Here is a 22,572-nt window from a genome sequence, read left to right as displayed (position 1 = left end):
ATATCATGAAAAATATAAAGAAACTTTTCCTGGTTAAAGATACACTAGATTGTCTCTTTATGTCATTATGTCTCTTTATTTCCAAAGGTTGGCTGGGATGATCTAGTTGGGGATGGTCCTGCTTTGAGCAGGAGGTTGGACTAGATGTGACCTCCTAAGGTCCCTTCCAACCCTAACTTTCTATGATTCTATGACTGCAAATGAGCTAATACCTTTTTAAAATTTATATTGTGTGTATTGGTAAAAATGCAAAGCTATTGTAGTAGTGTCATTCAGTTATGTGACTATGGTCCCTGGCAGATGTTCAACTAAAGGAGCCATGGGATATGAAGCACAAACCCAACAATTGCGCTTCCTGCCATACTACCTATGACTGAAGATGCAACTGTACGATCAGGGATCAGATTCTAATGTGTCATATTGCTGGTGTAGGGAGAGCCTGAGATCATGATGTGATTGTGACTTTACACAAACAGTGCATTAAATATCATTTTCCTTTTCAGCTAGTAAGAGTTGAAATCCTTAATGTTCCTGAATAATCAATTTTATCTCATAATATTTTGTGGAAAACACGCAGCTTTTGTTATGACTGCTAAGAACATCAGTATTTTTTTTCCTTTTACATGTACGACAGCAGTCTTTCCACATGATCAGGCACAGCCCAATTACTGTCTGAATTCCTGGTACTTCATACAGCACAAAATGAATGTCTAGACTGAAAAGGAAAATCAATAGAATAATCAATAGGGCAAAGGTTTCTGCTTTTACTTGCATACAGAACTTAAAGTACTACCTGAGCAAAGTAATCTCCAATTTCAAACCTGTCCTCATGCACAATCATCCATAAAACTTAATCTGCCTCAGGACTGATGATAAATGTGTGGTAGTGAATGAGATGCATTTTTCTGAGTTAGACTGAACTTTGCTGAATAATAAACTTAAAAAGAAGAAAAGATTTTTCAACAGGTATGCACCAAAGTTTAGCAACTAGGGATAAATACAGCCACCCATATGCTTATTAGGTGTGAGATCTCAGTTAGAGGCATTTTACAATGTTCGGTACTTATCTAGTAAAGACAAACATTTCTTCACCATAATATCTTGAGGGTTTTCTCTTAACTTCCTCTACCAGGTAGGAGTATTCTTTCACTGACAATATTTCCTATCTTGGACCGACGGTTATATACCGTGACTCCCTCTCCTATGGCAATTTCTCTTCTGGCTACCTAAGTACAGCCATGAAACCTTCATGCGAAATGTAAAAGAAATCTCTACCAAAGCACCTTTACCTTCTGTCTTCTCTTCCTTATGAAGCCTTCGTTCTGCTCACTGCTTGAAAATAATCTTTCAGCTCCCTTATTACTTATTATGTCCCTTATGTAGGGACCACTAAGCTTTTGCATACAAACACCTATATATCATCTGCCCAACCTATCTAAATTGACATTGCAGGCCTCTTGCATAGTGTCTGGGTAGGCAGCTACCTATCAAGGCCTAACACTATCCTGTTTAAAGAGGTAGGATCTGCCATACTCACAGACTCTGGAGCTTTGATGAAGATTTTAGTTTTCCCAAGCTGGAATTGGTCAGGGTCCATGTTGACTGACTGAAGCAAGTGGAGAACTCCTTGTTTCTCCTCTCCTTTCCAGGAAGGCCAGGTTGCTTTGGTCAGAATGGCATATCTTAAACAGCAGTGAGAGAGAAGAAAAATAGTAAACTTTGGCATCAAACACCAGGAATAGAAGGCCACCATCTCTCAGCCAGTGTTACCCCACTGGGCTTGCCCATCTGTTCTGTCTTGCACCACTACTTCTGAAGGGGCAGATAGTAGAAGGACATATGATTTTAAAGCTTTCTTCTTTTCCCAAATTGATGCTGTTCAGTGTGAATTACTGCAATGTTCAAACTTCCCAGGCTCTCTAAATTGCGGGAGTGTGACTAAACTAAGCATTATAAACTTTGCTTCCTTTACTCTTAACAATATTTTAACAAACATGTATCAGTAGAAAATCATACTCCGGTACAAAGTATCTCATTCTTTGTCCTTCACTGATTCCTTTCCAACATGTAAGTAGTTCTTTTTTCCTGTGCTGCTTACTCTCTCCCATAGTCCTGTTCTGGCCATTTGAAGCATCCCTAATTTGTAAAGAAATGGGTAGTTTCAGTGCAGAGCTCTTCTTGACTCTGACATATGAAGCCCTGGCACGTCCTCTGCTCCAGGAGTGCAGACTGTGATGCTGTTCACCTGGTCAGAGATTAGGGGTGCTTTGCAACTGGCCATAAAGAAGACTAAGGGAAGGAAGCAGTGAAATGCTGTAATGGGGAACAGGTTACATGTTTGGCCAGCTGGAGAATGAGGTACCTAGTATTTACAGCCCTGGAAACTAGCTAACTCCCGTAGTACAACTACTTGTTAGCTGCCTAGTTTCCTTAGGCTTACCAAGATAGAAACACAACATTTTGTAGCTGATGAGCTGTAGTTAAAATGCTTTCTAGTTTCACTGTCTACTGATGTGCTAAGTTTTAGATGCCTCAGTATGTCTAGGGTTAAGTAACATTTTGGAGCATCGGTTATGTAGTTTGGTTTGAGAATTAGTGTGGGAAAAGATGTTCTGTTGAAATCCACCTCGAACCCCCGCCAACCCTCCCTGCAGTTGATATTCAACTCCATATTGGACAACTTTAACATAACTTTGTTTTCCTAATGCTTACCAGGCATGCTAGGTGTACAGAGTGAACAATATTTATTAGTGGTAATAGTGGAAACAGTGGTTGGTGCTAAACGCTGGGTTTGGTTTGGTTTCCTGTGTTCATACTTTTCATAAAGATTCAGGTAGCTCTTTCAGTATTAGTGAATGTGTTCCCAAACTCCAAAAGCTTCCCAAATTTTCACGCAAGGAATTGTTAGGAAATGTATATTGGGGCATCTCCATTATTATTTCTTCCATACACAATGTTATCCAATCAAACAGGGAGCAAAATCAATGCCATGCAATTTGAGTGACACACCACACAATATAAATAACAAACCATAAACAGTTAAAGGAAGAAGATATACTGAAGAATCCAGCAGATAAATTATTTGTCTGAACTTCAGCAAAAATTGGGATAGCTTGTAAACAACTCGGTAAAGGGGCTCTATTTATAATAACAAATTGACTAGCTTTATGCACCCATTAAGGGGAAATGCAGAGGTACTACTGGTTATGATGATGCAACTTGGACAATACAGGGTCACCATCTTAGAGCTGCATATACACAAACTGCATGAGAGAAATTTTTATGTGGAGAAGTAAGAAGAAATAAATTAAATGCCTTCCCTCCCATTTAAGGTGGACTGGATCATAAGCACATACTTTCCTCAGTAGAGTAGATGCAAGTAGGTTAATGTCTGTATCTGGCAGAGTCTAAGTTAGTGTAAGGAAACCTAAATAACACCTACTTAAACAGAAATGGGTCAATTTAATCTTTTCAATATAAATAAACTCCACAGACACAAAATAAGAATGCATTTGAAACTCTTCCTTTTCTCACAGTTACACCCATCATGATCATTTTAAAGATTCACTTCATGAAATGTCTTCCAGCATAGCCACATTAGTGTATAATATGACAATATGATTGTATCGTGTACTACCACGTGACACAGCACACTCTCCAGGCACACGTGTATTTTACAAAGCTGTTCATTTCAATTAGTAATATTGCTTTCCACATATCTAGGCTTTTCAATCTCACATGCAATTTTAGGTGGCAGAAGGCATCAAGCACAAGCACTAGCCTGTGGCTAAAACACTTCTGAAAAAAGGCCAACTCATGACTGCCAAAAAAAAAAAAAGTAATCCATTCTAAATCCATAGTAAGCAGCTAGGTCATATGTCTAAATATGGAAGCATGGAGTTTAGCTTTTGGATTGGTTATGCTTTAAAACACATAGGCCTTTTTAGTGACTTTGGCTTTTGGCATGCAAATGTAAATTTCAGACATAAAAGTCTATTCAGCCCAGGATTCACCACTTATATGGAGCTGCCAAGGAGCTCCCAATGAAAACAACTATACAAGCATGCATTTCCTGTCCATCCCATGCCTCGGTCCACTTTTTACTCACACTGACTCATGGTGTCAGAACAGAGCTTGTTCTGGATGTTAGGGAACTGTGAATGAAAAGGGTGCAGGAAGAGTTTTACTTATAACAAAAAGTTAAACTTTACAAAACTGCTCTGAAACAAGGGACTAACTCCTACTGCAGGCAGGTTGCTTGTAGATCTCTGCATATGAGCAAGAAAGTAGAATTCAATTCACCTTTCTCCTTGGCTGCCATGCAGCTTTCATTGTTCAGACCTCTTATTCAGAGAGATTTCTGGATCTGCATGACCCTCACACATGGTCAGTGTTTCACCACTATCTAGCAGAGGCTATATTTAACAACTATTATTAGTTCATTATTCTGCCTGCCAAAGAGTATGTATTCTCTAACTTTTAACTCTCAACATAACATTTTGAGGCATGCTAAGACAATCAGGAGCACATAAATACTGGAAGTAGAATGATGTGAAGGGTTATTCCAGGATGAATCATCCCAGGATGGAGAGACAATTTATTTCTGGAATAACTCTGACTTCTCTGGAGCTACTTCACCAGTGAATCTGGCCTAATGTTTTCTAAAAGAATACACAGGCTTTACATATCCTGCATATGGTTCACTCATGACAGAGTGAATCTGGTTTTATACATGACATTTTCGTACTGAGACCGAACTGGTCGTCTTGGCTGAGGCATGACAGTGAATGAAAACGGTTGTCATGCTTACTGTTACAGACCTTCCTTAACCATAAAAGTGTTTAAAAATCTCTGACACGGAGACGTGGCTGTTCTTGACCAGCTCGGTTCTTTCCCTTCTACGGGATGCAGATGGTAATGTTGGGCTGACCTTCTGATTCCATTCTTTGCAAAAATAACTTAGTTTAAAAATGAAAACCTAGAATCTCAAATGTAGCACAAAAGCTCTTAAGAAAAGAACCAGTTTGCCAATTTGCCATGATTTGATCCTAAGTAGCGGTACATTAATTACTTCAATAAAAGTTGAAATACATATAAATATTTGAATGAAATTACTTTAATCTCATCCCATAGGAGCCAATGGATTGTTTAATGTTTTTCTCTATACACAGCACTAGCCAGCAGGAGCTCTAAAACATTCAGAAGAAAATGGGTTTCATAGAGTGTTCTACTGAATAATTCGTTAGCTCTTCATTCCAGTTGATCCTAATTCTTTATCTCTGGGGAACTCTCATAACCCCTTACAGGAGGAACTGACACTTCAGATAAACTATGATGATTCTTAATGGTAAAGCTGGCTTTTAAAAGATCCACGCTTCTTTAAATCTCTTACTAAAATGTAATCCCTTAATATCTCTTAAACAGAAAAATCACTCCCTGTCACACCTCAGTTCTCAAGCTCAAAGGAAATCTACCAACCACCTTCAAAAGGCAAGCCTGGGGAAAAAAATTATTAGCCTATTATACAAATGTACCAGGGATTTAACATAGACAGTAACTTCATGGTCCATTATAATCTACCAAATACTTGCTAATCTCTGCACTTCACAGATGATAAAACCCTCCTGAATGATCATGTTCTTCAATTATCAGATTTTTATTGCAGTTCCCTTGTCTGTTGGCTACCTGCTAATTTATCTTGTATCCTATTTTTGCCTACATATGGAGCTGTGCACAAGCCCTTTGTTCCATCTGCCACTTAGCTCTTCTGTGTCTGCTTCTCTGTGATACTCAAAAGCGTGTCTATGTTTATCCCAACTACGCAGTTAGTCCAGTAAAAGATATCACACATAGAAATTCTTGACTTTTACATATTTCATGGACCATTGGGACAGAAGTTACACACAAACTGGTTTATGTGATCAGAAACAGGTTTAAACCCATAATTGAACAGAAGTTCAGTGCACATAAACTGCTTTCAAAATAGCTAACACCAGTTTAAGATAAACCTGGTTGAATGTAGTATCAGACTTAACTGAATTATGTCAAACCAGTTCATGGAACTTCTGTCCCAGATCCTCTCCTGATTCAAGTTAAAGCACAGTCCCCAAGCATCCCAGGATGCTTTGCAGCTCTGAGCTGTGATGTGCTGTCTGCTCCAGCAGAGCAGTGTCTGTCCTGCCCCTCTACTCCCTAGCCAGAGGAATATCATTGCTCCAGCTGGCAGAGAAGGGGTTGGAGGCGGGGGGGGGAACCCTAGCACAAGACCCCAGCTGCAGGGAGGCGGGAAGGAGGAGAAGCCTGGCAGGAGCAAGCTCTCAGAGGCTTCCCTGCCCCCTCCCCCGGGGTTTGAGCAGAGAGAGGGGGCATGGCTAGGCCTTGGCTTGGCCAGTTTAGCCATGCCCCTCCTGTCTGCTTGAGCAGGAACTGGGGCAGGGGAGGCAAACGGCCTCTGAGGGCTTCCCCCTGCTCTGCAACTCAGACCCCGCCTGGCGTCAGTGCAGGCCACGGTGGGGGTATAAACCCCTCCCCCCATCCCAGCCATGCTCAGGCAGCTGGGCTTGGTCGGCGCCTGGCCACACCCCACCCTTCATTTGAGCGGGGTAATAGAGTGGAAGCCTCCTGAGGGCTTCCCCCCACCACCCCTGCCGCAGACAGGCAGTCCCCAGCTGGGGTCAGTGTGGGCCAGGGTGTAGATTTAAACCCCCTCCATCATAATTAGCTGGCTCCCCTCCACTTGAGCAAGGAGTTTGGGGGAAACCTCTGAGGGCTTTCTTCCCTTCCCTTTGGCAGTGGCTGACAGGCTGGGAGGCATGCTGTAGTGCCCCCCAGCTTCTGGCCTGCGCCACTGCAGGCACATGGATAAGTAAGTGAATGTCTGTTCACTTGCTTATCAGTTCAATCTATGCAGTTTACACTAACCTGCAAAGATTGAATCGATTCAGCCTCAGGCTTTTTGACTGTCTGTACTTAGCCCATAGTAACAACATCACTTCAACATATCCTTAAACTGTATGTTTCATAATAAAGATCTGAAAGCATTCAGGACCGGTGACATTTTTTCTCTATTCACCATTATGCAAACTACAGTCCATGAATTCTCCAGTGCCAGTACTACTATACCTCTGCAAAAACTTTTTGAAGATTCTTCTATATGCATAGCCTGCTCTCCTTACTCGAATATTTTCTTTCAGTCCTAAATATTCCACTTGATGCTTTACCCTGTGGACAAAAAGAACCCAAATGAGACTTAGTATTCCTTTATAATTCCAACATGTCTGTGAATTGATGTATCCTTACAATTCTGGATTCTGTCTAATGCTTCTAGTTCCAAACCCATGCAGATGCTTGTTCGTTCTTGCTCTTGGGAGAATATGGAGGGAATAATATATCTCTCCATGGTGGCACAAAATCTTGTTTCCCAGAAGGACTCATATTTGCATGGCACTTCTGTCCCTTGTAAGGGAGTCTCATCTCATATTTTGTTCTCTGTTCTCTGTTTTGTTCTCTTGGTTAATCTCATTCACATTTATTTAAATGTCCTTTTTTATTTTTTAATCAAAGTTTTAACTTTCCAGTTTGAGTTTTTTCCATTTTGTTTAAATGAAGGCTCTAATGCCTATTTCAAGATTTGATTAGTTCACTGTTCTTGGTTCTACTGCTTACTGACTTGTTTTCTTTTTTTCTTCAGCTATGTACACACATTCAGTTTCTCCTAAATTAGGGGGCTGGACTCGATGATCTTCTGAGTTCCCTTCCAGCCCTAATGTCTATGAAATCCTGGGAAAACAGCTGCTTTCCGAGTAGAAATCATGAGAGTACAGATCTTCAGGATTTTTCTCCCAGAGCAAAAATGACCAGTATAGGAGAAAAATAACCCAGGAACAGCCAGGGTTAAATGACTCCCAACACAGTTTCTCTTGGGAGAGTGAATGTCTGTACATAGTCTCTTCTGAGATCCTCCAGCATCCCAGGGTTCTTTGCTCCTGCCCCCAACCCCACCTTGCTCCAGCAGACATCATGTCACTCACTAGACTCTACTGCTGCAGCTAAACAGGGAACAGAACAAGCCCCCTTCATAATCTCTACGTGGGCTGCAGGGAGGCACAGGCTGAACCCGAGCAGTCAGGGTCAGCTGTGCACAGGCCTCCCCAGCTGCACAGTGTCAGCATCAGCACTGCATGTTCTTTGCTCTTCAGGGTCTCAGCATTCCAATGCCTGTTCAGCCATCTCTGGGTAAGTTTTTTTTGTGTTTGTTTTTGTTTTTTTTAATCAAGAAAACAAACCCAGGAGAATTTTCCCAGATCTTAGGAACATGTGTACATAGCTTGTATAATTTTCACGTAACTTTATGTAGCTTAAAGTTAAGCAATAAGTAGGCCAACAAAAGATCTGAATTTGGCTATTCAGACTCAAGAATATTCAAAAAGGGCTAAATTTGACGGCTGTAGAACCCCGCAAAAGCCACATTGCCACTTTATAGCCAGAAAGCAGACTCTTTGGTTAGCATGATCCTGTGTATCGTGAATACTAGCTCTGTGGTGCCGTGGGCAGGCTCAGAGAATGGCAAGAGTATGTCCAGCAGTTTTCAGAGACAGTTCTGGTGTCATAAAGACCCTCAGGATGTACTAACAGTTTCTGAACTCTGTACTCTCTACAGACTGGGATGCAAGACCCCATTCTTTTGGTATCTCTACAGTTTTTTGTGTAAAGTCCTTTTACATGGGTTCTGCACACTGGCTAATGGTTTCCACTTAAATACCACAGGAGAAAACTAGGGGTGCACTGATAAGAGGTTTTTTGGGCCAATACTGATGTCCGATTTTTAACAAGCCATATCGGCCAATACTGATCCAATTCTGATATGCAGCCCCACAGCCTGGAAAGTGGCGTCTGGCTGGTAAGTCTGTTGTGGGGGAATGGGTGGAGAGAAGGAAGAGGCGGAGGTGGGGAGGGCAGATCGAAGCCCCTACAGTGAGGGAGGGAGTGGGGCTGGAGCAGGTGCTGCCCAGCCAGGGTGGACGGAGCATAGGATGGAGCCGTGACTCATCTGGTGGGCACAGGGAAGGGAGTGAGGGTGGCTTCTGCTGCTGTGTGCACCCTGGGAGGGCATGGAGGGCATGTGCCTCCGGATCTGCATGTGGGACAACGGTGGGCTGCTGCTCCAGGCTGGGCACTGTGCCCAGCTCTTCTCAGCAGGAGGCTGGGCCAGGCAGCACTCAGGGCGGGCGGTGGCAGTGCTGGGAGGATGGCTGTGGTGAATTCTGAAGCCCCCCAACCCCTCCTCCCAATGCCGCTGCTGTCCACCCTGATTACAGCTCGGCCCAGCCCCCACAGGGAAGAGCCTGGTGCAGCCCTAGCCCCAGCCTGCAGCGACAGATTACCCTCACCCTGCACAGATCTGGGTGGCACATGCCCCCCCCCATGCCCTCCTGCAGTGGACACAGAGGCAGGAGCTGCCCCCCTCCGCCACACCCTCCAGATGAGCTGCAGCTCTGTCCCATGCCCCACACCGCCCTGACTGGGCAGTGCCTGCCCCTGCCCCAGCCACACTCCCTCCCTCACCACAAGGGCCTCAATCTACCTTCCTACGCCCCTTCCTTCCCCCTTTCCCCCACAACAGACTTACCAGCCAGACCAGGCTGCTCTCTAGCTGCTGGGAGATGCTTCTGGCTGCGTGCATACTTCGGCTTGCACACATGCATGCAGTATTTATCAGCCACATTATCAACCACATCAGGCAAAAAAATCCAAATTGTCAATACTCTCAATTTTCCTAATATCGGTGCCAATCCGACATGGAGCCAATGTATCAGTGCACCTCTAGAGAAAACCAATGCAGGAAAGGTTTGCCTTTAGTATTTCCTTCTCCCTTTCTGCATGTGGAGACTATAATTTACTTTTGTTGCTGTTGAATGAGTCTTATGAATCTCTTTTGAATTTTCTCCAGCTCCTGAATGTTTAAAATAGAGTAGTTGAAGAAGCAACTGTCCACTAAGGTGGCTTACCCTTTTTTGGTTTGAAATTTCAATTTGAATAAAATAGTATAAATTTAACTTGCAATAAGAAAGACTGCTAAGGTTTTACTAATGTAAGATTTACAAACATTAAAAAAAAAAAATCTTTAAACAAAGTCATACAAGTCATAAAAGGTAGGACTAGAAAGGACTTTTATTTTTTAAAGGCTGCTTTACTCAGCATTTCTTCTTTCTGTCTAAAGACATATTTCAAATTCTCATTCTTCTTGACCATCACTTCACTGTGGTTTATGTATGTACTGAATGTTTAATCTGAGTTTTGAAAAAATGTGAGTATGTTCTGAACTCATTCCAAGGCTTCTTGTACAGTAGAACTGATGTTTAAAAATATATGTTCCTGTTTATAGTTTTCCCTCCTATTCACATCTGGAATAATGCAGTGAAGCAACAATATTACTCCCTTTTTCTTACCATCCTGCCAAATACTAGTTTCCAGCAACACAGAATTTTTGAGACATTAATGTTTTTCCTTTTTTTTCTGGGAAAAGTACTCTGAAAGTCTTCAGACATCACCCATAAACAGGTCAAAGTCTGGGAATTCTGCTAATGTAGCAATTTTGAAATTAAGTCTAAGTGGCTGTGCCAGCATTGAAAGAAAAACATGTTTTAGAAGAAACACCCCAGTTTCTGGAATAAGCAAATAATCCTGCCATATCTTAGATTTGATACAAGGCTTTTCTTAAAGTACAAAATTATCTGGAACTATTCAACTGCAGTAGATGCCTACAGTAACATGGGTTTTAGCAGCAAAAAGTAAAACAGACTTCTTTTGGCACAGTTTCTTTAACAAGACAACAACAAAAGTTTTAAAGTCCAATAACATGTTTAGTAGTGAGCAGATTAAATATTCAACCACAGGACATTTAAAAAATATATGTGGTCATGTGTGTGGTGCATGAAACAAAATGATCACAAGAGGATACTTATTTCAAAAGCTAAATTAACATTAGTCAGCAAAGTACCACTGGGGATATTAAAACCCAATTATGTGTATTTCCAGTGTCACTGAACTTTCCCACAGCAGTAGGTTCACAAGACTATGTAAGGAAAACAAAAACAAAATGTCTCTTCGGTTAATCTTATGAACCTTCACTCCAAAAATGAAACTATAGTTCAGAGTTTTATTCTGGAAATACTTATGACTAAACATAACCTTTTCTGGTGGTATCACTAGCTGTAACCTGTGTTTAGTTTTTTATTTTTCTGGACAATCTAAAAAATTGAAATCCAGTTTAAAGAACAAAAGGCTGTAATTTCAAAAATGGGGGAGAAGGACTTGTTCTTATAAGGATAATTAAGTCAACCTGCTTATCTGCACTTCATCACCAATGACCTCAGGATCTGTAGGACAACATCCACTTTTGCTGGAAAACTGGAATAACTTTTGCCCAATCTTGCTCTGAAATGAGTGTGCATTTTCTTGCAAATGTGACTTTTTGTTATTCTATCAATACTTTCCAAGAAAAGAGGCCTGTTTTCAGATTTTTTCTTCATTTAATGCCAACGTCCAAATGACGGTCTCAAGGGTTGGTCATGGTTGTGGCTTTGGCGATGAATGATCTACATCTGCACGTGACTACTTGCTCATGAACCAAGTGGCAATAAGTGAATTCTGGTATGTCCCTGATGTGTGGATGACCACTCTTGATCCATTCCCTTTCCTTTAATCATAACCCTATCAACTTGTTATATGAGAAATTATAATTATTTTAGTATTATTTAAATAATTTAGTCTGCCTGATTCAAAAAAGATTTTGAAAAAGAAAGGTATGTGTCTTGCAACAGAAACAAATGTTATACCTATTTCATATAATATTTTATTACTTTTGGTATGCATTATGTATTAAATTTATTTCAAACACTTGTTTGCTCATATTGGGGTGAATTCTCTAGCAACAGCTGTCATGTAAAATAAGATTAAAAATATCAGAAAACATTTGTTGCAGTAAACCCACCCTGAGCCAATATTTTGGGATGTATAGACAGATGCCTAATACTATGAACCTCAGTGATTTCTGTTCAAAGTGCTAGTTCATAAACATTTTAAATCAAACTAGAGAAGTAAAAACCTACCATGCTACTTTTATATCGTTTTCTTTTGTACACGTATTTGCTTTTCTGAATCAAACTTTGAATGATAAAATATCACATGGGTGCCTGCCTAGTTACCTAATAAGTGTTTTCCTCCCCAAAAGGAAAGTAAAAGTAACAAGTCCCATCCTGCTAATGTGTAACACTGATAATTTATTTCTTATTTACCCAGTAGAGTTACTCAAATAGGTTCTGTAAAATGTGATTACCCAGAAAAGTTAAAATAAACTATTAACTGTGAATGCTAATTAGCATGAGGCTACTGTTCTTCTCAGCCCCTCCACCCCCACTCCACAGTTTAGAAAAGGCAATTGAACAAATGGTTATACAGGAAACCCTCACTATTTGCGGGTCTGGCATTCATGGTTGCAAATATTCGCGAATGCCAAACCCGCATTTTAAATGCACTTTATATACTTACAGGAGTGCCTCAGGAGCTCCATGCTTGCTGCTGTTGGGCTCCCAATGCCGTGCCCCCACCCCCGCCAGCCACCGGGGGCACTGAGTTCATGAATGCAGTGCCTTATTCATGGATTTCGCCATTTGCAGGGAATACAATAGGGGTGGGGAATTATTTTGGGCGAAGGGCCGCTCACTGAGTTTTGGCAAACCATCGAGGGCCGCATGAGAGGCAGCCGGGGGAAGATAAATATTAATTTTCTAAATTTTTTTAGGGGCCCCATGGGCCAGATAAAATGGCCTGGCAGACTGCATCTGGCCAGCAGGCCGCATTTTGCCCACTCCTGGGATACAAGAACATATCCCATGCGAATGGCGAGGGTCGCCTGTATAGTAGGCTTCCTTTCTGAAGGCTTTCTGAAAGCTTCTCTAATGAGTTATCTTGAGGGTGTCTGATTCTGTCCCTCTATCGTGTGATTTACAAATTTTCTATTTCTGTGGCTAAGAGGAAGACTTGTTTGGACTGCTGCTTTGACTCTGCTCCACTACATCCTTTGCTTACACATACCTGCTCTCCTCCCAGTCCCGAGGTTTCTTTGTCTCATTGGGCTTGATGCAGCGTATGTAGTGAGGTGTGCATTTCATCAGGGTGCCAACAAGATCATTTGCTTGTTTCTGTAAAATGAAAAATATTGTTTTGATATGAGCTGATTAAGCTGAGCGATCTGAGATGTATCTACAATGGGTCAGTCATCAAATAATCATTTTTTGGTTGAACACTGTACTTGTTTGTATAATAGGCAGCATGAGTGAAAAAGGGGCTAAATGTGACACTATAGATACTATTCAAATATGCATAACTACAATATGAAAACATTTATGTGCTTGGGAGAAAAGGCCACAATTCTGTTCAACTTGCTAATTTTGCATGAAGACAAGGACACTTAACTCCACGCTTCTGAGCAATTATCTCTTTCTGGTATTGTATGATAAAGCCCACCTTTGCTCTAACAAAAAATGAAATTCCATTTTATTGATTTCAATTTTAAAATATATCTAGAGCTTGTCATGAGTATGTGTATATAGTAAACAAAACCAATCAACAAAACTGCATATCCATTGAGGCAGTGTTTTTCAACCTGTGGTCTGTAGATCCTTGGGGGTCCACAGAATACAAGGCCTGTGCGAAGCAGCTAGTGTTCACTTTGGATTCGGCCGATTTCAGGGAACAGTGATTTGATCTGGTGATTCGAATCACTGTTCCAAATCAATTCGGCTGAATCTGATTCGGCGATTCAGTTACTGCCAAATCTTCGAATCACCCAGGCCCATCCCCCACTTGCTCTCCCAGCCCCAGCAATGGCTGCTCCCCCCATGCCAGCTCCCCGCACTTTGAAAAAAAAAAAGCCCCAAGTCACCAGGTGGTGCCGGGCAGGGGTGCAATCCCTGTTGCTCCCCACTGCCCCACACTGTTTAGGGGGGTCTGCATGAGCCCCCCAATCCCCCCCCTCCTCCTACATTCCACCCCCATGGCTGCCCTGTCCTCCCCAGTTCCGGCTCTTCAAGGAAAAAAAAACCCAGAACCCTGGACTCACTGGTTCCTTCCCTGGCAGGGGGCGATCTCCACTGCCCTGCACTGCCCCACGCCATGTGGGGGGCTCTGCACAATCCCCCCGAAGGCCCGGGGCCTCTGAAGCTGGTGAGTCCTGGGGGTTTTTCTCAGTTTTTTTTTCTTAAAATGCCGGAGCTGGGCTGGGTGAGGCAGCCATAGGGAGGGGCTGGGGGAGTGGGCGGAGGTTGGGGGGCTCATGGCAGAGCCCCCCAGGCAGTGGGGGGCAGCAGGGATTGCCCCCCAGACTGGGCAGCACCCAGTGAGTGGGACTTTTTTTTAAATGCAATGGGAGCTGGGGCGGACACGGCAGCCATGGGAGGCTAAGGGGGCGAGCAAGGGTCCGGAGGGGGAGGAATGGGGAGCAGGCCAGGGATGGGGCCTGGCAGGGGTCACCCCATGGTCCTCCAACCCCCCCTCCCCCCACTTACCAGCTCTGAGTCCAGGTCCAGCTCCCTGCTGCGGCGGGCGGGGACTGCCCGAATTGCCAAAGTTCTCCAAATCTTTTCCAGTTTCGGAGAACTTTGAATCGATTCAAACCTTTTAATTGGTCCCCTGATTCAATTTGGATTTGGAGAGTCGGCCACCAAATCAGGCCGAATCTCCTCTGTATCAAATCAGCACCTGAAGTTTCACATAGCCCTACAGACCACGTCTAAGGGGTCTATGAAAGATAACTATGATTCATCAAAAGCATGTGAATACCCACATTTTAAAATTCAGAGGGATCCACACCTCCATTCAAAATTTCCAAAGGGGTCCACACCTCCATTCAAAATGTTTTAGGGGTCCGCAAATGAAAAAAGGTTGGAAACCACTGCCTTAAGGAACTCGGTCAACTTCCTCCAAAAAGAAACAATCTTCCATTCCCAACCCTCTGCCCCAACTCCAAGCCACCTCCACAGAAATGTCATTAGTAAAGAAGACAGCCATGGTACAGTGCCAGAAAGGAAGAGTAAGCTAAGAGAGAAAGGTGCTTAAGGCATCATCATCCTGTCTCTGGTCCTAAATTCTTAAAAGTAAAGGCTGTTAATGTGAGTGCTTCAGCTGAACTTGATCATCAGGGTAAAACTGAGGAAACAGCAAACATAGTCTAGATTAGCAGTCAAACAGTTTCAAGGTTTGGGGGTATTTGGATCTGGCTTATATTTTCCAGCCAGTCTCTTAATAAGATGCTAGCTTCAAAACACTGAGACCTGATTCATTGCACAATGTAATTGGACAGAAAGGCTACCATTGACTTCAGTGGGTGCTGGATGATGCTGGGAAAGGGGAGGGGGGAGGTGCGCTTTTCTGGGCAGTAAAAAGATCTATTATCTGTAGTTAATTGTAAAATGTCAAGTGGCTGAGTGAAGGGGCTTATTCATTATGCACATGCTAGTGCTGTTATAACTACTATCAATTGCCATTTTGGAACATTCACCACTGAAGACAGAATACAGCTGGGCAAAAAAAGTGAAACTAGTGAAATACTGGTTTGTGTAGGCTGAAACAAAGTTACTTTACGACCAGGGCATCACTATCATTGTTTTATCTAAATAAGAGTTTTACATGGTGAAAACTGCTTTTATTCTTTAAATAAAGACAGGCATACAATAAATACACACAGATGCATACAAACTGAACATACTTTGATTTTACTGCCAGCAGTGGTTGGGCGGCCTTTCTTGTCTGCTTGGAGGTTTTCAGGAAATAGAGCCTTTATAAAAGGTCTAGAAAAGAATTAGTAAGATGTCTATATGAATGGACACAGCAAACAGGCACTCTGCAGACTACAGCGAGTTCAAGGCATACATCATAGAAACTGGTAGCTTAATAGAACATAAATGGTTATTTGCAATCATATATCTCTTTAATATCAACACTTTCAGGAGCTGTTGCCATATGGAACCTCTGCCTTTTCAGTTATCGTCTTGGCAAGCATATAAATTTCTGAAGGATTACAAAGTTCCAGATTCAAGGAATATTATTTTTAAAACTGTTAACATTAATCATTAAATTATATATTAATTAATAATGCTTCTTTGTACTTTCAACCCATAATCTTTCATCTGTTCATTTTAAAATATTTTACAAATCATTGGGTTAGTTCCTAAAGCACCACACTTGGGGTCTCTCCAGACCTTAGCAATGTCTATTTTGCCCTCTGAATGTTCCTATATAATTATTCACGTCGATACAAAGTAAATGCAAACTGACTGCATTTACTATGCTGTCTTTCTGCTTTGGTCATGTTTTATCCCCACTTAGTCATAGTGATCAAAGATTATACTGGGTGCAAAGCAGTAGAGAATCAAGCCCCTTGCATCTATTTGAGCCAACATATTTATTCTCAGCTTTAAATATTTTTTGCCTACTTACAGCTCACTGCTCTGCATGAGTTCAATCAGGTCCATGAAAAGAACATCCCGATTCCTTTCACAGAAACCATCCATATCATAGGATACCTAAGCAAAATGAAATTAAATGTTGGTGGTTAATTGAAAATGTGATAATTAAACAATATTTAATCTCTTTTTCCATCTCCATTTTTTGTTTCTGGGAGATTCCTTGGTAATTAATACATCCCTGTACAGTGTTTACCTCATGAGTTTGCCCAGTATAAACAAGCTGCCACTATGCATTTAGAATATAAAAAAGAGCTGCAAGCAGCTGGATAATGGTCTTGGAATAAACTTCATTTCATCCAGGAGAGAAAAGCATTCTGCATAAACAAGGTTTGCTGTAATACACTAATAAGCATGGCAGTATTGAAAAGTTTTAGACATAGTCAGGGGGATTTCACAGGGCTTAGTGGCAATGTAAAAACACTTGCACGTTTACTCCAGAGAATTAATGGATTTCTAACCATGAGGATAGCTAAGCACTGAAACAGTTTGCTTAGAAAAGTTATGGAATCTCTATTAATGGAAGTGTTAAATTCAGGTTAAACAAATGTTTGTCTAGGAAGGTTTAAACAGCACTGACCCTGACTTGAACGGGTATCAGATTAAATATCTCTATATAAATCATACATGTATTTAGCTTTACTTAGTAAAAATACCTGTACACAAAGTCTTGTCAAATAATTATTTCTCTTGTAAAATCCATTTCACAATTTGTTTCTGTGGGCCTTGTATAGTAAAAGATAGTGTCATCCATCAGTAAAAATCACAAAAATGGTAGCCTAACATACAGAAACCCATCTCTAACTGTAGAAGTAACCTATTTTGACCAGGGGACAAGAACTATTCTGAACTTGTATATGCTAGCCTCAGTAAGAAAACAAGATGAAAACCTGTCTTCAAGATAGTAAATGGCTTCAGTTGCTTTGGAGGGAGAGGGGTTAGATTTTACTTTGAAGATCATGTTGTTATTTTTCAAATGGCTTATAGATAGGATTAGATACCTGGCTAGGAGATAAGCTATATATAATATGACATGATCAAGGGCAGATCCAGAGGGGCTACAGTGGCATAAATGTGCATCCCTCTTTCAGTTGATGACAATGCAGAATCAGTATCTGGGGACTTTTTTAATTACTGTCCTTTTTGTTTGGAAATATATTAGGCAACACTTAAAATAAGTGTCCTCTTCAAAAATTATTTTTCTGTGGCACCTTTCCAGCATAATGATGAACAATAAATCCCTGGTTCCAGCTGTTGAAATGTTCGTGAGTCCCAATCTGCATCTGGAGTTTCTGGAGTAGTGTTTGGTCAGCTCCTTCGCCCACAGCATGCATTGTGGCACACACATCATCCAGAATGCTCATAATCCCTGGAGGATTCTGATGGGGAAAGCACAAAAGGGAACAAAACCAAAATGGTAATAAGCAACATGCAAGGCAATACTAGTATTTTTTCAGAAAAAGAGCAATTCTTCATGCTGAATTAAAACACCAGATCAAATTTATCTCAGGTATAATCCCCCTAAGTGGAGTTATAATAGAGAGTTTATCCATTAGCATGAAAGCAACAATCAGAAAGAAGTGCAAGTCATAGATAGAGTGAGCTAATTAAAGGGGGAACTAGCAGGTACAGGCATACCTCATTTTATTGCGCTTCACTTTATTGCGCTTCGCAGATACTGCGTTTTTTACAAATTGAAGGTTTGTGGCAACCCTGCATCGAGCAAGTCTATCGGCGCCATTTTTCCAACAGCATTTGCTTACTTCGTGCCTCTGTGTCACATTTTGGTAATTCTTGCAATATTTCAAACTTCAGCAACCACCACCCTGATCAGTCAGCAGCCATCAACATCGAGGCAAGACCCTCCACCAGCAAAAAGATTACGACTCGCTGAAGGCTCAGATGATGGTTAGCAGTTTTTAGCAATAAAGTATTTTTTAATTAAGGTATGTACATTGTTTTTTTAGACATAATGCTATTGCACACTTAATAGACAATAGTATAGTGTAAACATAACTTTTATATGCACTGGGAAACCAAAAAATTCGTGTGACTCGCTTTATTGCGATATTCGCTTTATTGCGGTGGTCTGGAACCAAACCCGCAATATCTCCAAGGTATGCCTGTATATCAAAAGAAATCTTTCCTTTTTTAGCTCAGAACTCCTTCCCAGATAGAGTTACCTTCCTTCCAGCATCAAAAAGTAACCCACATTTTAGATAAAGTAGTTTCTTGTCTGACAACTTGCCGATTTTGTTAATCAGCATCCTAAAACTGCAATGTGACACATGCAGCCTGTATCTTACCATTCCTTGCATGTAGATAAAAGATGCAAATTTGGGAATGCTTTACTATTTTATCCAGACCAGCAGGGGATTCCAACCTCCATTCCACAGACCCATAACATCTCGCCCATGGGCCTTCAGGAACAGCTGAAGCTCCATGCAGCCAGCTCCAGCCTCAGCTTCCCTACCAGGTGTCTGGATTGGAGTTGCTTCGCCCCACTCCCCATGCATCTGGATTGGGGTTGGGCTGCTCTCCACCCCTGCCTGCATCAAGACTGGGATTAGGCTGCTTCTTACACACCTCCCCCACCCCAAGCATCCAGATTGAGGCAGCTCCATCCCGCCTGCCCCCATCCTGGGCAGACAGATTAGTGTCAGGCTGCACAACCGCCTGCAGCCATACTGGAACCGTCAGCCAGATCCAGCCCATGGGGGGACCTGGCATTGTCCATCCAGTCTGTGCAGCAAAAAAGTTGTGCATTACTGATCTAAACTACTCTCAAAGAGTATAGGGTTTGTATGTGGCTATATAGTAGAGTTTGGGGAGGTGGGGGGACTTCAGCTCCATAGGAAATTAGTATTTTTTTCATTCAAAATCATGGTAAATCTTGACTTGGTTGACTGCAATGCAATCCCAGTGATTAATTTAGTTGGACAAAAATGTTCTCAGTTTCTTGCATCTGTATTTATGACAAAGACTCACCACTTTGTTTTCTATGAGATCACACACTATCTTGTTATTGAAATAATCTATGGGTGTCCACCTAATTCCTTCTTGCACATATTCTTCCTGTGAGACAGAAAAAAAGACCCAAATATTCAGTCATTTTATTGGTTTACAAGTGGGTTTTGCATACTGCATACACAAATTCACCAGGATTGAAATATGTTTATAAAGACCTGTCAGCAAACAATACTAGAAGTATTTAGCTTTCTAGATGGTGAATAAAAACTTGTTTCCTGTAAGCTTGCCATAAACAGCAAAAATAGTTCTTGCCTGGCCTATTTCTAGGATGCAAATAATGAGCTATTTCTTTTGTGGTGAATTCAAGCACATGGTGGAGTTATGCCAGGGATGAGTCTGGCCTTATCAAAGTAAGTTCAATCAAATGGTGATAATAGTGATCACAAGCACAGCAGCTACATCATCTTCCTCTGCATCTCAGACCTCTTAAGCCTCCCAGATTTCAGATTTATGGTTGTGTTATGTGAAAACTCATACTGCACAGCTGCAGAACTTGCAAAAAAAACTAGTGCATGTTTTCTTTCAGATGGCTTGAGCAGTTACTAATAAAAGCAGAAGTTTTCCATCGGCATATCTTTCAAATTCTATTAAGTAAATTTTAACAAAACAAGCTTCATGACACCCGAGGCAGGAGATGCAGTTTTGGGACCGGTTCAGATGTGGTATGGCATGAGGTGTGATTGTTGAAATTAGGAATCAGATCCTATGGCACCTTTAAATGAATGTGTGCTAGGGACCTATGTTGCATGGTGTCATTGATCTCCCATCTAGAATTCCTCAAAATTTGGAAAAAAATTAGGGCAGAGAATAAGTTTATAATTTTAAAAGGTAAAATAAGTGAAGTGAAAAGAAGTGCAGACAAATTAGCTAAAGTCTCTTTTTCACTAAATATAGGGAAAAGCAAGTCTGGAGGAAACTGAGAAATAGTGTTTTCCTACTTAACTTTTTGTGCCACGGCCAATGAAAATGCAGAGATAGAATCAAGCTGCAGTTCTCCATTTCTGTCAATGAGTCAGAGCACGCACTAAGTCTCGGCAGAGAGTCATATGACTGCATGAGTACATTGTATGAGAGACTCACTTTTGTATCATTGTTGCAAGGAATAATTGTGTCTGCAACTGCTGTTTACATTTTCAAGGCTAGCCAGCCACAAGGAGCATTTCTTTGTCTTGCTTTGCAAGGCAAATTTTACTGTCAACGGTTGAAACCTCATTCTACCATCAAATGAAAGGGTGACAGCTGGTACTATGAATTTCTGCTCAGAAATGATGACTGGTTACCTGTTCTGCTTTCAGTGTCAGTTCTATAAAAATCTGCTGCAGTTTTTCATTAACAAAGTTGATGCAAAACTGTTCAAAACCATTTTTCTAGAATAAAACAAAGGAACAAATTAAAATGTTAGCTTTGTGCTCTACATCCAATAGCTTTTCATATAATATATTATCAATATCCAGAGAAGTTTCAATGGACCATTTTCAGTGCTGGAGAGTAGCTCATTTTACGATCATCCTGTGTATTGCAAAATCTGAGGATCAAGGCCACTGACTGAGATTTTCAAAACTCATTTTGTTATTTTATTTGTATTAAGTGAGATGTTGCTGCTAAGCACTTAAGTTTGTATGAATACCCAGAAAGTTCACATTCCCTTTGTTCTGATCGGTGGGGGAGTGCTTTTTCCTTACCTGAAATATTTCAAATCCATAAATGTCCAGGACCCCAATGTTATATTCTTCATGGTCCTTCTCCATAGCTTTATTAATGGACTAATAAAAAAGACCCAAAGAAACAGAAATAATGTTTACATAAAATAATGTATAATTTATATGTATAAATAATAACTTCTGAACTGAAAAACTTGGGTTTCTACAAAAATAAACTGTTTCTAGGGATTATAACATTGCCACCCACCCAAGGGAATTTAATTTTTACTTAAAATGAGCTCTGTCATCAACTATCAGATGAGTCCTATGTAGGGGTGCAGCAATAGAAATTTTGGGGGCTGATACCAATAGCCGATTTTTAAGGAGGCATATTGTTCAATACTGATCTGATTTCTGATACACAGCCCTGCAGCTTGAAGAGCTGTGTCCAGCTGGTAAGTCTGTTGTGATGGAAGGGAAGGGGAGAGAAAGGGACATGCAGGGGCAGATCAAGGCCTTTGCAGTGAGGGAGGAGTGGGGTGGGGCTGGGGCTGGGGCTGAGGCAGGTACTGCCGAGCTGGGACAGGGCACCGGACAGAGCCACAGCTCATCCAGGGGATGGGGGGGAGGGCGGCTCCCGCCACTGCCTGCACCCCAGGAGGGCACGTGGAATAGAGGGGTGCCCCTGGATCTGTGTGGGTTGAGGTGGGCCGCAGCTGTGAGCTGTGGCTGGGCCTGCATCAGGCTCTTCCAAGAGGAGGCTGGGCTGGGCTGGGCTAGACTCGGGGCAGGTGGTGGCAGCACTGGGGGGAAATACAGGGGTGGGCTGCAGTCATCCCAAAATTTGCTGTAGGCCCCGCCCTGCCCCCCCCCCAATAGCACCCTCTCCCAGTGCTGCTGCTCGCCCTGAGCACAGCCCCAGCCCCAGCCCAACCCTCTCCACCATGTGCTGGGAAGAAACGGTGCAGCCCCAGGCCCAGCCCACAGTGGCATCCCACCCTGCCTGTGCCCTGTGCAGATCTGGGGGCACATGCCCCCTCCCATGCCCTCCCAGGGTGCATGCTGCAGCAGGAGTGGCCTCCCTTCCTCATACCATCTGGATGAGCTGCAGCTCCATCTCGTGCCCCACCTTGCCCTGGCTGGGCAGCACCTGCCCCAGCCCCACCCCCTCCCTCACCACGAGGATCTTGATCTGCCCCCCTATGCCCCTTCCCTCCCCACTCCCCTTCCACCACCACAGACTTACCAGCTGCACATAGCTCTCCAAGCTGCCAGGCTGTGCTCCTCGCTGCCTAAGTGCTGTGCTGTGGCTGTGCGCATGCTCAAGCATTTCTCAGCCAAATTACTGGCAACATCAGGCCGATTTCCAATACAGCCAC

The 22,572-nt window shown here is 42.2% G+C and overlaps 1 protein-coding gene across 1 annotated transcript in view; it reads right to left on the bottom strand.

The window, feature by feature from the left end:
* The window catches only part of MYO1E (myosin IE), a gene marked incomplete at its 5' end in the record, with an annotated part of 94,060 nt that overhangs the window by 33,271 nt on the left and 38,217 nt on the right, over nucleotides 1–22,572 (bottom strand). Inside the window, 9 exons of the mRNA XM_019533162.1 lie at nucleotides 1,538–1,682; nucleotides 7,123–7,221; nucleotides 13,096–13,202; nucleotides 15,767–15,848; nucleotides 16,498–16,583; nucleotides 17,735–17,902; nucleotides 19,512–19,598; nucleotides 20,834–20,920; nucleotides 21,236–21,316. Coding sequence (XP_019388707.1) covers nucleotides 1,538–1,682; nucleotides 7,123–7,221; nucleotides 13,096–13,202; nucleotides 15,767–15,848; nucleotides 16,498–16,583; nucleotides 17,735–17,902; nucleotides 19,512–19,598; nucleotides 20,834–20,920; nucleotides 21,236–21,316 — 942 coding nt within the window. The remainder of the gene's footprint in view (nucleotides 1–1,537; nucleotides 1,683–7,122; nucleotides 7,222–13,095; nucleotides 13,203–15,766; nucleotides 15,849–16,497; nucleotides 16,584–17,734; nucleotides 17,903–19,511; nucleotides 19,599–20,833; nucleotides 20,921–21,235; nucleotides 21,317–22,572) is intronic.

Source organism: Crocodylus porosus, unplaced genomic scaffold (assembly GCF_001723895.1).
Source record: "Crocodylus porosus isolate Cpor-Errol unplaced genomic scaffold, CroPor_comp1, whole genome shotgun sequence".
In the NCBI taxonomy this organism is placed as follows: Eukaryota; Metazoa; Chordata; order Crocodylia; family Crocodylidae; genus Crocodylus; species Crocodylus porosus.
This window is presented reverse-complemented; position numbering and strand designations above follow the sequence as displayed.